This window comes from Alosa alosa, chromosome 3 (genome assembly GCF_017589495.1).
Source record: "Alosa alosa isolate M-15738 ecotype Scorff River chromosome 3, AALO_Geno_1.1, whole genome shotgun sequence".
Lineage (NCBI taxonomy): Eukaryota > Metazoa > Chordata > Actinopteri > Clupeiformes > Clupeidae > Alosa > Alosa alosa.
The window spans coordinates 29,174,621-29,190,375 of NC_063191.1; the positions used below are offsets into that span (position 1 = coordinate 29,174,621).

Genomic DNA, 15,755 nt, shown 5'->3' on the forward strand with positions numbered 1-15,755 from the left:
GCAAGTCAGTCTAGAAAGGATACCATTTACGCCCGTTTCTGAATCACCAGAAACCCAGGATCCAATCATAATCAATAAAGTGTAATTTCACTGCAGGTTAGGCCCCTGTAAGTGGTAAAACAAGACGTTTGGAAACAAGCATCAATGTGATCCTTTCCAGATGGACCTGCAGAGCAAATTCAAATCTGTTTACAGGTTTGTCTGGGTTGACTAGCTAAAGTAGACGGGTTTGAGTCAACTTTGAGTTTGAGACCCCTGCTCACTCTACGATCTTTGCACAGGCCTCAAGAACAAAGTAATATTAGCATAGAATTCTAAAACATAAAATACATTTTTAACATATTACTAGCACGACATCAACAGAAGAATAGGGGAGAGTGGGGTGATTGGTGCCAGCGGGGAAGTTGTGCCACCCCCTATTTCTAGGAAACAAGAAAATGGTCATGTGACCACACATTTTTGAAGACTCAGCCATTTCAATCATCCTGCAGAGAAGAGAGCCTCATTGCATGAGAGGTAAGTACATTTAAGTTAAAAAAAACCTGTTTTTTGCCATTCAAAGTAAAATTTCTATGATCATGTTTTTTTTTTTTTTATTGTTGTGTCAAAACAGTTATAGACAAGTTTGAAAACATTTCACACATGTTTTAGTGCTTTGGTAAGCTACATTATGAGTCTATACAGCTAGCATGATGTTAGCTCAAATCTGATGGATGATGCATTTTTTCCAAAATGGTGGGGTTGGGGTGATTTGTGCCAAAAGGGCCTGGGTTAAGTTGTGCCAGTGGCACAACTCACCCCCACTTATAAATAATGTTTTAAACATATTATTATATTGTAATTGTGCATTTTACTCTTACATTTTATCACTAAAACTATGTGACATTCTTAATTTTAGACCAAAAATAGAAATATACCATCATGGCACAGAGTTAAGAGGAAGACAGGCAGGGCATACAGTACTGTATGGAGAAGGAGCTGGCAGAACATATAAAGGCACTAACAGGAATGCTCAATGCTCATGCAGATAAGAGAAGCAAAATTGGGTACTTATTTAGAGCGTATAGCATCAACTTATCTAAAGACAAGGGACGCAAGGGCTCAATAAGGGACAATTTAAGAGATATGCTAATAATACTAATAAACTTTTAATATTTTCTAGGATGTGATTGGTTTGGAGCCTTTAAAGCACGCCGTCATTTGTCATGCCACACTCCTGAAGCAACCTCTGTTGGTAGAGCTACTGCCATTAATAGGCACAACATGGGGGAGTTATTTGGTAACCTAAAGTGATGGACAGGTAATCATATGGCTTTGACATGTCAGCCTCAGAAAAACACTCCTGTATACAGGACTCTCTCTCTCTGTCTCTCTCTCTCTCACACACACACACTGACCAGGAAGCCTGGGAAGGAGAGGGGGAACATAATCTCTAGGTAGTAGCAGTGTCAGAGCTGACATCTACACAACCACCTAAATCTGCTGTAAACTTCTCTGATCAACAAAACTTTAATCTCATTTCAGGTAGGACTTCCCTCCACACAAGATCTACAACATGGATGAAACTGGTGTGACAACCGAAAATGACCTTTGATGTGCTCATGTGGCGCAATAGGCTTGTAGAAAATTGGCCTTTGATGTTGTAAAATAACAACCTAAAATGAGTAATTTTGTATTGAATTTGTCTAGCTTTTATAAAGCATTACAGTGTCTGAGATCAAAATATACTGTTTTACTTCAATAATCAATAGCACAATTTACCCCAATGCATTCTCTTCAAAGGCACAACTTACCCCGCACCAGGGGCAAGTGTGCCACAAGACCACTTTTTTTCAGAAAGCTATATCTCTTAAATACTAGTGATTGTTCCCAGAGATGCTCCACATCCTGAAATATATGTTCATATTGTAGTTGGAAGCATTACTATCATGGCCTCCCTTTAAAGTCACTTTAAGTAAAAACTGGCACAACTCACCCCACTCTCCCCTACAGTCTTTACAGACATGATTGACACAGAACCCAAGGCCTGTGACAGTGACAGAGGCAAGGAAGGAAACACACACAGACATCATTTTGGCAAAAGAATTTAAATATTTATTTTCCAGCATGAATAACTTTCATTAAATTCTCATCATAGAGCCATTGGGGAAGCAGCAGTAAGCCATCTCTGGTTTGTGGGGCACACGCTCCGATACTCCCCCTCCCCGACCCCACCTCATTCTCCAGACAGCTACTTTAGCCAAGTAAACAAACACCTGGCGTGGCTATCTAAACAGAGAGAGCTCCAGCGTGGCAAACAGTAACCCAGCAGTAAACAGACAAAAAGGAGAGAGAAACAGTCAGCAGAGAGACACACATCAAAGACAGAGAGAAAGCAGTGAGTGAAAGAGAGAGAGAGAAAGAAAGAGAAGGTTGGATTTGAAAGGTTTGAAGATGAATTGCAAAAAAAAAAAAAAAGGTCAAGGCATACTGTACTGTAGTGTGTTTAAGACTCCACAGCTACATATTTCTGCCCATCACACGAGAGAGACGTTTATCATCCTACAGCAAGCCAGAAGAGCCCTGTGGGGTGCACCAAACAGCAGCATGTTGGTCTTTTTGAAAGTTTCGGAAACTGCAGACCACCACAGTAAGACGGACACATTCAAGTATTGCAGGTTTAAGGCGGCTAAGTGTGGTCTTCGTAATAAGTTGACAGGTTCTCAGCTGTGAACCGCATATGAAATTAATATTTTGCATACGAAATTAATTCTTACTGATAAACTAATCCATTTCAAGTAAACGTATTGGCTCTTTCAAAGGCAAGCCTCGATATGTTTGCTAGATCATTGAGCACTACATTGAACTTGGCCATTCATTAGTCTAACGATAAATTACTTTAGGATGGCTGTGCACAGCCTAGTCAGACTACTTTTCTACTCATACCTTCAAATGAGATGATAAACTCACAACTTAATCATGTCGCAACAGCACTTATTTCTAAAATCTGGAGATATCTGCCAACAAAATTAAGATTAAGAGGGATTTGGTGGTGGATACCATCAGCCAGTTTCCCGTAGATGCACTAAGTCTAGTCCTAAACTAGACTTGTTTCAGTGAGGATTTTCACTGATTTGTTTAGTCTAGGGCTAGACATAATCCATGTATGGGAAACCAGGCCTATATTTCATACCAAAGGAGGAAATTAAATAAAAATTACAAAGCATCCATTTAGAAGATTAAGCTATTGACAAAATACACAAAATAAATACTGATGCTTTGAGAGAGAAACCAACAACAACAACAGATTGCAGGTGGGGGAGGTTCCCCATTCCAAGCTACAGAGAAGATTTTCCATTTAAACTTGACACATCAAGCGGATTCCTCCTCCTGCATTCGAGATAACAGCTGACTCTGAAAGACATAAGGCCGGATTCAGCACCAAATCCGGGCTAAATCCGGCCCCCATTCGGCCCAGTTCCATTTCAGAGTCGGCTGTTATCCGGTACATTGGCTTTGTATATACTGCAGGCAGTGGTCTTGCTCAGTGTGGGGAGAGGCAAGTCAGTCGTCGTCACTCTCGCTACCGGACTCGCTCAGCTGCAGGTCGTTCTCTACGAGACAGAAACAGAGAGGTCACTAGGGGTGTCAGGCCCAGACCAGGAAAGAGTCTTGCTTCTTGAACTTGCACAAAAAAGGATGTTACGGCATTTTAGTAAATCATTTTTTTTTTGTTGAATGAAAGGGGTTTGCACTGCTCACAGATCTGGCCCATTGTGTCCAAGGCCATTTGATCACACATTCTACAAGCCTCTCTCTGCTAGTTATAGGGCCAACTAACAATTAAAACATTCCAAAAAAAGGTGGAAGATTATCTCGACACAATGACAAACTGAACATGAACAAATGAACATTAGTAAAATATTGACTAAGATAAGCATGAACAATAGAAACATTTTAAAAGTAAAAAGTTTTGGCACAGATCCCTCATTTTGATTTGATTCCAATTCTCAAGTTAACAATTAATCGTCAATCCGTTTCCATTATCTCACTCAGTTCTGACCAATACCAACCCCTTTACTCTCTCAGTACAGACATTGATTTTTCTCAGTACTGACCGGCACCAGCCCTAATCTCCCTCAGTTCTGACCGATACCAACCCTGATCTCCCTCAGTTCTGACCGATACCAACCCAGATCTCTCAGTACTGACTGGTACTGACACTGATCGCTTCGCAGCCACAGGTGCCCTCTTTGCTAGACAGTTACAATGTAGCGGACTTACTGAGCGTGCTCATGAGATGACCACCTCCTCCTCCTCCTCCGCCGCCACCACCTTCCTCCGGCCGCACGTGAGAGGAAGAGGAAGAGGAGGTGGTGGTGGTGGTGAGGATGGGCATGCCCTGGTGAGGGGGCGCGGCTGGGGGCTGGCCTCTGCGTCTCTCGTCCTCTGATTCGCTGTCGCTGGAGCTGGAGCTGTCACTGGAGGAGGAGGAGCTTCGGGAGTCGGAGGAGCTGTCGCCACTGCTCATCTGATCCATCACACGTGCCTCCGCCATCAACTCTACACACAGCCCGCACGCACGCACACACACACAAACATTATAACACATAATACAATACTAACACGTACCCCTGCAATCAAATCTGCACGTCTCTCTCACTCACACCTCGACCTACATTACACATTTACTCATACAAAACCTAAGAGAAGATAAGATAAGATTTCAAAAAAGACCTTTTAAAGAAACCATGTGTAATTCTGTGATTCTGAACGCAGCCAAATTGCATTCTTCGATTGACCATTTTTAATACAGTGCCTCAAGTGGTACATTATGGCATTACAAGAGAGCCAGGCGAAAGTAGCTGGTCTGCATGCTTGCATCAATAAGTAACACAGAGCCCATTACATAAAAAGGGTTATGTCTACACATTCCATTGCCATCTAAGTCATTTTTGGATTTTTATACACAAAAAAAAAAAAATCTAAATAGAACCCTCAGAAAAAATACAAAATGAAAATGAGTCGTTCCATTCAATCATGCCTCAAAAGTGACTCATTATGAGTCAAATCATACAACTGTGTCTCTGCAGCATCGGAGCACCAGCCAGTGCTGTTTGTGTTTCCTTTGAATCTGCCATAACCTTTGTGTGGCTAACGTCTGGCTCAACTAGTTCAACCACTACAGGGGTAATTAGGAGCACACAGATATCAAAACTCAGTTACACCGTGAATGTAGAAACCTACCTACACATGCCACAAGGTTTTGGAGTCATGCATGCAGTACTTCTATAGATAGATATGATATGGAATTTCCAATTATGGTTATGGTATTTGGCAGATGCTTTAGTCCAAAGTGACTATAGTATAGTATAGTATAGTATAGTATAGTATATGAAAATATGATGGTCCATCTCACTTCAGATTCTACTACCACATATACTTAAAGCTTAAAAAAAAATAGTAGTTAAAACTTCTGCACTCATCCTGTGGTAATAGTATTGATCAATGTAGTATTATTTGCTACCTAAGGAAATTCACAATTTCGTCGCCGTTTAAAAAAAAAAAAAAAAAAAAAAAAATAGTCCAGTTTTTCTTTTGAAATTGAAATGAAGTTGTATGGACTGGACTATGTTTTTTTTTTTTTTAAACGGCGTCGAAATTGTGAATTTCCTTAGGCAATCGACTCCTACGGACTTTCCCCTAAAGATGGCAGCAAAGATGGCAACATTTCCGGAGAGGTACTGGCTTGATGAAATTCATTCTGGACTCTCTATCCGACCACATAAAGACCTCGGGATACTTCGGTTTGGCTTTAGGGACCCTCTACTCACTACCACGTAAGTGCAATGTTGTTTGGAACTGTAGAAGAGGTATAAAAATAGCGTTTTGAGCGGCAAAAATAATATGCCCTTCTCACTTCCACACGCTAACGAGCTTTGACTAAAAAAACATCGAACTTTCTCAAAACACATCCGAATGACATGATTTGGATGTCAACTCAACGTACGTACTCCCAATCATCCGTAAATCGATCTAAAGTGCATTTTACTCCGGATAATTCCTTTAAATTTTATTTTTCATTTTTGTAAGTCGCTTCGCATAGAAGTGTCTGCTAAATGAATAAATGTAAATATATATATATTCTACATGGGACACAAACTGTCCCATTAAAGGTTCACACTGGAGAAAGGCTCTCCCAGTAAGTACTTTTCAGAGTTAGACTATACCATATACCAAACAAAATACTTGTCATCAACAAGAGAATATAGTTGAATCTATTTGTTTTAAGGAAGTCTATTTTGTAACTTTTAGGAGCTGTAGGCTAACTGGTGTAACCCACTTCCAGTGAATTATGCTAAGCTAACTAACCCACTTCCAGTGAATTATGGCCCAGTCCCAATGTCTCCCCTTACGCACTCACACACATTCTCGTGAACTTGCATAGGTGAGGGCTTAGGGCCGTCCCACTGCAAAATTGTGAAGTGATTGAGGGCTCACTCGCATCCTTTCTGAGCCCTTTCCCCAAGTTGGCATATGTGAACACTTTACTCAAGGGAATTACCTACAATTCATAACGCTGTGACGTGAAACCCGGGATTTCCCAAAGGGAGGCTGGAAGCTTAAAAAAACTTAGGTAAACAACTGCCATAAAACTGAAACGGAAATGTGTTTGCAGCAGGTTTGTGTTGCCAATTTATAGGTCACAGGTGCCGTCCCATTCCTGATTTTGGGGCAGCCGTGGCCTACTGGTTAGCGCTTTGGACCGGTTCGAACCCCAACCAGTAGGCACGGCTGAAGTGCCCTTGAGCAAGGCACCTAACTCCTCACTGCTCCCCGAGCGCCACTGTTGCAGCAGGCAGCTCACTGCGCCGGGATTATTGTGCGCTTCACCTCACTGTGTGTTCACTGTGTGCTGAGTGTGTTTCACAAATTCACGGATTGGGATAAATGCAGAGACCAAATTTCCCTCACGGGATCAAAAGAGTATATATACACTTATACTATTCTATATATATACAGTTCTACTAACTAGGCCTACGTAAAGGCTACACCTAGAACTACACAACGGACAGCATTGCTATTTAGTTACTAGCTGAAGTTTATTGACCAACTAGAAGCTCATGGTAAAAAAAAAAAAAAAAAAAACATTTCAAAATAATCAGCATTGTTAACATTTCTTCTCATCTGTCCAGAAGGCATTTGTTGCATGATGGTAGGCAGTCTGCAGCCTTCCCATACAGGTTTTATGTTTTGCAAATTTAAACAGAAGCTGAAAATGATTTTTAAAAAGATGCTTCTGCTGCCTTGGCATGCAAATCAGCCATGGTTCCTATGCACAGGGAACATACCCTACCCCACAGTAGGAGCTTAAATAGTTATAGGAACTGCAGAGAGGAACTCTTTAATCCCCAGTTCCATGCTGTCCGAATGTGTGAAAAAAGGGGTTCTAGGAACTGCAAAAAGTTCCTCCGGTGCGTAAGGGACTAGAGTGCTGCACGACCTCTGGACGCGCACTTTATATTGTGGCGCAACAGCGAGATCTACGACATTTTGATGTCAAATTCGCACGCGCAGTGACCAATGCGTAGAGTATGTAAAGACCTCTCTCGATGTCGTCCATGGGGGAGGCAGGGGAGAGCTTCTCCTTCGGGGGGGAGCTCTTGGAGCTGGACGAGGCCTTGCTGCTCCCTCCAGGCTTCAGCTGCTGGCTCAGGCGGCTCGTCTGCTGGTCCAGCCGAGACTGGATCTTACTGCTGCCCTCCGCCCTGCAGACACACACACAAATGCGAGCGAGCGAGCGCGCACGCGCCACACACACACACACACACACACACACACACACACACAAACATTTAGTTTGCTTATTCACACACATACAATACCAACCTGAACACTCTCTCACTAGCTCTTGCTCACTCGGCAGAAAGCTGCCTGAAAGTAAATATTGAATTATCTTGCTTCATTGCATGGGCACGCTTAGAGAACCTTCTCGTCACCTTCAAACAAGCACTGCAAGACCCACTCACCTGGTCTTCTTCACAGCGATGTTGCTGTTGAGCTTCTCCAAGCGGTACTCGCCTGTGTCGTGGTTGACTATGAGAATGCATTCCTTCATGTAGGGTCTTTTGGAGCCTTTGAACACGGTCACGGGAGCTGTGGAGCCCTGTAGTAACCAGGAGAAACACCACCCAAAATATCAAAACCACATCTCTGACACACCCTGACTAGAGAATAGCATGGGGTAGAAAAGGTTCACAACCCTTAGTGTTTTTAGTTTGCCCACATATTGGAAACCGTATCAGTGGTCATACTCAGAACTGTTTATGGCTGGATTTTTTGTAGAATACTTCCTTTCCCTTCACCAAAACACATTTAGAGTGGGAAAACACTTCTTTAGGATACTGGTGCACCTTCAAAACCATTAGCATAAAGGAGATTCATTCATAAAACTACGATGTACACTTTAAAACAAATAAAGGTTAATAAAATCTTCAAATATTTCCAGGGAAATAATATACCTCAAGGTTTGGCAGTGTGATAGTGACCTGCTCCCCTTTGCCAACCTCTAACTCCCCCTCACATGTGGTGTCAATGGAGGCTGGTTTGAAGTCATCTGGGGGAAAAAGGCAAATATTTTTACGACATTAGGCTACACTAGTACATAAAATGAAGTGAAATCTAAATCCTGTGAGCAATCATGATGGAAACCCGTTCAGACGCTCATCACAAAAGAACAAAACTGTTATTTGCACTGCCATATTCTTCCAACAGGTGGAGCTATAACTCCGTGTTTAATGAAGCGAGCTCCTGATATCAACGTTCCTCTCACACCATCTGTTAGCTTATGGCCCGTTCAAAAACGTTTCGACAGAGTTGCGGTCATTTCAATAGGATCCATAGGGGGGTTTATTATTTAATCAAATGATCCAGCAAACAACGAATGTCAAGGAAAGTGTCTCTTCACAGAGCTTTCTCTGGTTTATTTCCATTTTAGCGACAAGCAAGCACAGACACTATAGCTGCCCAGACAGAAGCCTGAACCAAGGTTTAACAAATATGCCTACTCATTTTCAGAAAAGGCAGCGCCATTGCTAGAATGGTTGGTAATATCAGTTAAAATGCTATACAACAGAACAAAAATGCTATTTAAAGGATGTCACTTACATCGAACCGTGTGGAATGCGCTTTTAGGTTGTTTCTCAAACGTCTCTCCCAATTTGAGGATATGCTCTTGATTATCAAAGTTGGAGTAGGCTGTTCCATTCATTCTAGATAAAGTTTAGTACCATCTGTTTCTAACATGTAACTTTCTACTTCCATTCAAGCCCATCTATGGCAGAGGCAGCCACCTCACTCCTAAAGCCGACGTTTGTGTTTCTTGTGTTTTGATTGGCCCAATAATTTCGACGTACCGTCAACGACGCTTCATTATGCATTTTCTCATTTTATAATTCGCCAAACGCACTGTCAATCATTGTAACCGAACACACCAGGGTGGGACAAGTTATGCTACGGATTAGCGATGTTAGCCAGGTCCTGGACCAGAATCCACAGTTCCCTTTAACACTTGCCACAACAACGAAACTACAAATATCTGATCCTAGGTCAGTTGTAAAAGGCTAAAAACGAAGTAGGCTACACAAATATCAGGCGGAAGTAGCCCGTCTTTCCCTTTCCCTGCCTCTATTCTTCGTCACGTGGCATTGGTTGGTGCATCAACCTGTTAACAGTGGTCTGATAAATTTGCTGAATTTATCAATTCATTTAAGAGTAGGTCGGCCTAGCCCACTTACAGATTATTTCAAGTTAACTTCAGTGCTCGTTTAATAGGTTAGGACAAAGATTAATATATAAATAACTAAATAAATACATACATACATAAATAACATTTGTAGCCTATTTAGCCTATTAGGCTATGTGATTAATAGATTGATTCACTTAAAGCCAACCTCAGCGACTTGGCCAACTGCTAACTTATGGCACCTGTCTTCAGTCAAAATCGGTGAATGAACAGTTCAGCCAAATGTATTTGTTTACTGTTTAAATAATGTGAAGGTGAATGTTATAGGCCTATTAACTATAGGCCTAATTAGGATTCCTAAATTATTATTATAAATAGGCTTATTTCTGATTAGCACTGTTTAACCAATATTTGAGGTGAATGTAGCCTAGGCCTATTTTACTATCACCTAAACCAAATGTTTCCCCAATGTTTTTGTTGTCAATCAAAATAGCTGCCATCACAGCAATATGCATAGAATTTGTTTGGCGTGTGTAACCTTCTGAACTTAGGCTACAGTTTGTTTATCTCTTGATGTTGTTAATATTTTATTTTAATGAATTAAGGTGTAGCCAACCTGTGCACTCACTGGTGTAATTGACTATGGTTGGGAACTACATATTCAGATGAGTTGTTCCTATGTTATTTGGAAGAAATGTTTAAAAAACCAAAGAAATGCAATATGTGTAAGCCTAATAGCTAAAATGGGTGATATAGTTGTCAAACAATATATAGGCTATGATTTAGGTGGGCTGACGTTTTGCACCACACAGCTCTGTTGGGGTGAAATCAGCTCATGTGCATCCTCCAACTGTTAATTAATCTTAAGCCCTTAAAACCTGCTGCCAGCACACTTTTGTGGACATATGTCTCCTAGGAACAATAGGAGATCAGAGCGGCCCACTGGGAATCTGGATTTTCAGGGATCACACTGGGGCTCGGAGCATCAAGGAATGTCAGGAGCACCAAGGAATGTTAGGATGTTGATCTATTCAGAGACATTCCTTTAAAAGTGTTCCTTAATATCAAGATATTGCACAAAAGCCTGCTCATATTCCTTTCATTTTTAACAGTATAATGGACATTAGCCTAACTGTGAACTGAATTTGAGGGTAGGCTCAGACTTAGGTCATTGTTTAAGAGAGGAAATGTAGGATCATCAAAAATTGTTCTCGCTCAGATATTGGTTCTTTTTTTCTTTTCAGTAATGATCTGTATGGAAACCTATTAGCCTTCGATGAGCTTTTGTCAGACAGAAATCAGAGTAGAACCTTTAAACAGAGAAAAGGGTGCCATAAATTATTTCTGTAATACTGAAGAACCTCAGTTCTCATGATCTTCTCATGATCAACAAGACCAATACATCAGTTTGTGGAGACGTCTCTTTTCTTCATCATGTGTGTGTGTTCAACAGCTTGCTTGAGTGGTCAGGGACTGTATACACATCACAGTGTCCATGGCAACATTTTCAAGTTCACGGTGGTGCCAGTCGGCCAGAAAGGAGACTCCCCGTAGCGCAGTAAGTTAATACCCCTTCCACAGGCGCCGTCCCCTGTCCCCGTCTCCGATAGACTTTATCAGCCAGATCGGGTGTCAGATGGTGCAAAGGGATACTGGTGTCAGTGCTCTATGTGCAGGACCACTCCAGGTTGCATTTCATGGGGTGATCCATGAGAGTTGATTCTTTGCAAGACTTACAGCATCAAGTAGTGGATTAAATCCAATGTTGACACTTTTTATACTCAATAGATTTGAAATAAATAAAAAAAAATCTTTGTCTTAGGCTTAAATCGTATTATAATCATATTAATTGAGAATATTCAAATGATGATGAATTTGATCCTGTTTGACTCAGACTTTCACACACTTTCAAAAATTAAAGCTCCCTAGTAGGCTATAGGCCAGAATGAGGGGCGCACGGTTTTAAGTGGCTTAAGCTTTTTTTCCCTTTCGGCCAATCAGCACCACAGTCAGCGCTTGCTGTGTAGTTTCCAAGGAGACCTACGAGAGAGGACGGTGCCCAGTAGCGCTTCGCAGAGGATAGACAAGTAGCCTACTCCTCATACAAAGTGTTAAGTTACCGAGCGTAACTCACAAAGGGTGAGACAGAAAGAGATAGCGCATCGTATAAATGGCAGAGTGAAAGAAGTACAGAAAAGCATTGATGAATAGGCTAGACGTCAGCGAACGCAGGAGCGTGCGCGGGGCTTTGTGAAACGTCGCGAAACACATAAGGTTGGACAGAAAGGCTGTTGACTCCAGATCCTGCGTTGAGAGTGGTCGGTCGGCTACAGATTCCCTGAGCACGTTTGAAAGCGGACTGAAAAGTAAACGTCGGATAGTAATGTAAGTAACAATGTGTAGCCTATCTTTATAACTAACGTTACGTTCCTAAAACGTTTAGTGACCTTGCTCTTTTACGAGATGTCATAATGAATTCTGCTAGAGGTAAAACAATGGGGGTTAAATTAATTGTCGTAGCCTACTGAGTTTTAATATGCTCAGCAACGCCTGAGGTAGAAGGCTCTCGCGGAACATCGATATTCACGCATGTGAAGAGGGCAGAAGTGCACATGGTCCTTTTTTGTTTTTCCTGAGGGTGGTAGTTATTAGTTCATCTTCGATTCTCTGCAGATCATACGCAGAACCTCTCTGGTTAAATAGGCTTCTTGGTCAAATTATGGAAAGAAGATCATGTTTGGCTGGTTGATAGGCTATTGCTCCGAGAGTGATAGCCTATGCTTCAGGTAGACTGCTATGCAAATTGTTGCCTTCTCGCGTTTGCTTAAATTCACACAAGGCTCTCGGTTCCTCTTGGATGCCAATAAACCGTGCAATAGGCTAGGCCATAGGGGTTTTTCAGAATTATTGTGTTCCTTCGATTATTATATTTGGCAGTGAAATAATGTGTTAACACGTTGGGTAGGCCTACCACCCGTTGTTATCCAATTATCTGGCATAGGCTGTCTCTTTCAGAAACATTTTTTTTCCAGGCATTTCACAGGCCATTCAGTTCGTATTTTCCATTCAACGTTCGATGTGCAGTCAGTTCAGGCGCAGCCTGCTCGGCTCTGCTCTGAAATGTCTTCATTTAGCGACAGCAGCAGCACCAACAGCTGCCCGACAGCCCGAGCCGGGCTCCTGAGGATACAGGTAAACGAGCATGTTGGCGGGCACTGCATGTCGTCAGCATTTAAGGCCTATTAGCCGGTGAAAGGTCTAAAGGTCGGCCCAAAAACAGGTTTAGTTTTGATGGGCACAGGTGGTGTCCAGCTGGAACTTTCAAAACCTGAAGGGCAGTGGAGTTGGAACCAGGTGTATTTCAAGCCAGGAGAGAGACTTTGCCCGTTTCGTGTTGTGGCTGCTGCAGAAGCTCCTAATAAGGTCTATGGCATGAGGGCTATCCATGCTTACAAGTCTGTCACACCAGTTTTGGCCTGGGGGTATAGCAGTCTCTTGTAAATAGCCCCCATGCTGTTTCAGAGGCAGCAGTCCCTGCCAGCCTCTTTACATACAATTTGGCATTAAATATTGATTAGGTCTGATGGAGATGGAAAAACCCCCCACGATCCCTCAGCTGATAGACCCATAGGCCTTCTGTGAGCCTGGACATCTGCCATAGTGGAGAGAGAAAGGAGTCTACTGTATGTGTGACTGGCACTCACAAGGAAGACATTTATACCAATTCACCCCATGACTGCATGACTTGCTTTATATATGTGTGTGTGTGTGTGTGTGTGTGTGTGTGTGTGCGCACCTGCTTGTGTTTGTGTGTGCTTGTGTGTGTGTCTGCGTGTGTGTGTATGTGTGTTTGTGTGTGTGTGTGTGTGTGTGTGTGTGTATGTGTATGCATGTGTGAGTGTGTGTTTGTGTGTCTTTGCTCGGGTACCACTTTCTGCCCTCAGTCAATCCCCCTCCCCAGAGTCATGTGGTCAAGTGAAATGTCACGCTTGTGATTTTAATTGGACTACTTAAGGACCTCTGGATTAATCCGAGACAAAGGCAGCTCTTGATTTCATTATTCAATGTGCCAGATGAGCCCCCCCCCCCCACCCCCAACCCCCACCCCCCGCTCTGCTTCCTGTAAAGTAATGTGATGTAACATTGAAATGTATTATGACTCCTTGGGAAATTGAAATAGCCAATATTTTGGTTAAACCCACCCAGTTAGGTTTAATTGATAGGATACTGAAGGATCTTCTGTGTGTTATTCACTATACTGCACTATGTGGTGAGTGAGGGGAGGATGCTGTGAGCACAGGGCTGGTTTGATTCCATGTGAGGTTGTTTGGTTAATCACCTGAGCAGGTGGAGCAGCCCCCACTCAGACGGATCCTGTGGGGACTCTGCTCTGGGAACTTAAGGGATTTGTGTGAGCTGAGCCTGTTTGAACAAAAGCCAACCAGCTGTCTCCCCCCCTCCCTCTCTCTCTATCTCTCCTTTTTTATTACATGTTATTGCCTTCTCCTGCTATAGTCAGCCTTCTCAGCGCATAGCAAAAAGCATTGGATAGTCAATACCACTAGACTTAATGAGACATGCTTGGGCAGTCCAGAGGACCATGCCGGTGGACATCTCCCATACTCCCGAGTCAACGGGGTCGGCGTCCTATGGTGGTCAAGCCCGCCGCCGGGCACGGGAGACGGCGCGGCCCATAAATGTAATCATTTTAATTTAGCCTTGAGCGGATGGGCTGGCCGGCCGGTCGGTCAGCATATACGGCCGTGATGAGGACGCAGTTGTTGTCCATTAAGCTATTGCCTGAGATAAAGAGCAGGGCCTGAGAGGGAGATCTCTGTGTTACATAAGGAGGAGGCTCGTTAGAAGGGTAATTAAGTGATTGCTCTGGTTTTTACTTATTGGTCCAAGTCGTGCTTAGTGGACAGAGCTCTTCGGGGAAGTTAATTCTGATGAGACAAGCGGGCACTGGATCAGAACTTTTAACTGCAGACGCGGGCAGGAAAGAGAGGACTGAAGTTCTGAGTTTCCTGACATTTGACTTCAGCTCTGGATGTAGCAAATGATTTACTCGTGAGCCCAGTGACATCCATAGCTTGTGTGTCAGTTCTTTTAGATGGCTGTGCTAGCAGTATCCAATTGGTTTATATCTTCATGTCCTGTTCTATCTTTTGGTTACGTAACAGCGAGGCTATTATTCAAATGGGAGTATCAATGGCAATGGTGTAACCCAGATGTGAACCTGTACAGAATTATCTGTGGTTTTCTCTGTGTGTGTGTGTGTGTGTGTGGGGATCTGGGGATCTGTGTGTGTAATGTATGTGTGTATCAGATGCATACACATCCCCATCAGTTAGTGTGTGTGTGTGTGTGTGTGTGTGTGTGTGTGTGTGTGTGTGTGTGTGTGACAGAAAAAGTGTGTGTATGTGCTTCCTGCGTATGTGTGTCTGCACACTTAACAGGAAATTAGTTTCTTTTGTAGTGAGTGAAGAGGAGGAGGCTAGACCTCTCCTTCTCCTTCTCCTCGGCGCTCGTCTCAGAAGTGGACGGTCTGAATCACCGGACCCCATCTACATCCTGACCGCTGGTAACCGATCCCGGCATGGTCACTCTGCTGGAGATAAACTTACATTACTTCCTCTCAATGATACATGATCACTACACTACTGCAGATGTCTTTAGCCAAAGCAGGAGAAGACACTTTGTTTTGTGATAAAATGTGTAAAATGATCTGTGTGTGTGTGTGTGTGTGTGTGTGTGTGCGTGCGCGTGCGTGTGTGCATGCGTGCGTGTGTGCATGTGTGCGTGTGGCGCTGTATGGTGTGTGTGTGGTGTGTGTGTGAGTGTGTGTCCATGCGTGTGTACACGCATAGCTGTATGGTGTGTGTGTGTGTGTGGGTTGACTGCAGATGTTGACTGTGATGAAGTGCCCCAGTTGTTCGGAAAGAAACCCTGCAGTGGCTCAGATTAGCTTAGCACCGAGAAAGAAAAAAAAGCATGGAAGGTCCGACCCTTCAGTGAGCCAGTGACGTCA

At 43.0% G+C, this 15,755-nt stretch overlaps 2 protein-coding genes and 1 long non-coding RNA gene across 3 annotated transcripts in view; 2 read left to right on the forward strand and 1 right to left on the reverse strand.

Moving 5' to 3' along the window:
* The first annotated feature begins 303 nt into the window (after window positions 1-303).
* Window positions 304-1,627, forward strand: LOC125292682. The gene is made up of 3 exons (XR_007193253.1): window positions 304-516; window positions 1,163-1,300; window positions 1,525-1,627. It is a non-coding gene; the product is annotated as an uncharacterized LOC125292682 (long non-coding RNA).
* Window positions 1,628-2,071: 444 nt separating this feature from the next.
* On the reverse strand, window positions 2,072-9,369 carry eaf2 (ELL associated factor 2). Its single transcript, XM_048240069.1, has 6 exons — window positions 9,148-9,369; window positions 8,502-8,596; window positions 8,010-8,146; window positions 7,585-7,748; window positions 4,264-4,542; window positions 2,072-3,593 (listed from the first exon to the last, which is right to left on the reverse strand). The coding sequence occupies exons 1-6, from the start codon at window positions 9,248-9,250 to the stop codon at window positions 3,544-3,546; spliced, it is 828 nt and encodes a 275-aa protein (XP_048096026.1). The 5' UTR covers window positions 9,251-9,369; the 3' UTR covers window positions 2,072-3,543.
* A 2,365-nt stretch (window positions 9,370-11,734) lies between these two features.
* si:dkey-91i10.2 (uncharacterized protein LOC555224 homolog) overlaps window positions 11,735-15,755 on the forward strand; it is a 70,527-nt gene continuing 66,506 nt past the window's right edge. The window contains 1 exon segment of the mRNA XM_048239232.1: window positions 11,735-12,109. The gene's annotated coding sequence lies outside the window, so the exon portion shown is untranslated.

What these genes read in the sequence shown, in the direction of transcription:
- eaf2 (XM_048240069.1), bottom strand. Translation starts at nt 9,250, where the DNA reads ATGAATGGAACAGCCTACTCCAACTTTGATAATCAAGAGCATATCCTC. An exon ending in CGCATTCCACACGGTTCGAT is followed by an intron (nt 8,597 to 9,147) that starts GTAAGTGACATC and finishes TTTTTCCCCCAG; the next exon opens with ATGACTTCAAACCAGCCTCC. An exon ending in ATCGCTGTGAAGAAGACCAG is followed by an intron (nt 7,749 to 8,009) that starts GTGAGTGGGTCT and finishes GTGTGTCTGCAG; the next exon opens with GGCGGAGGGCAGCAGTAAGA.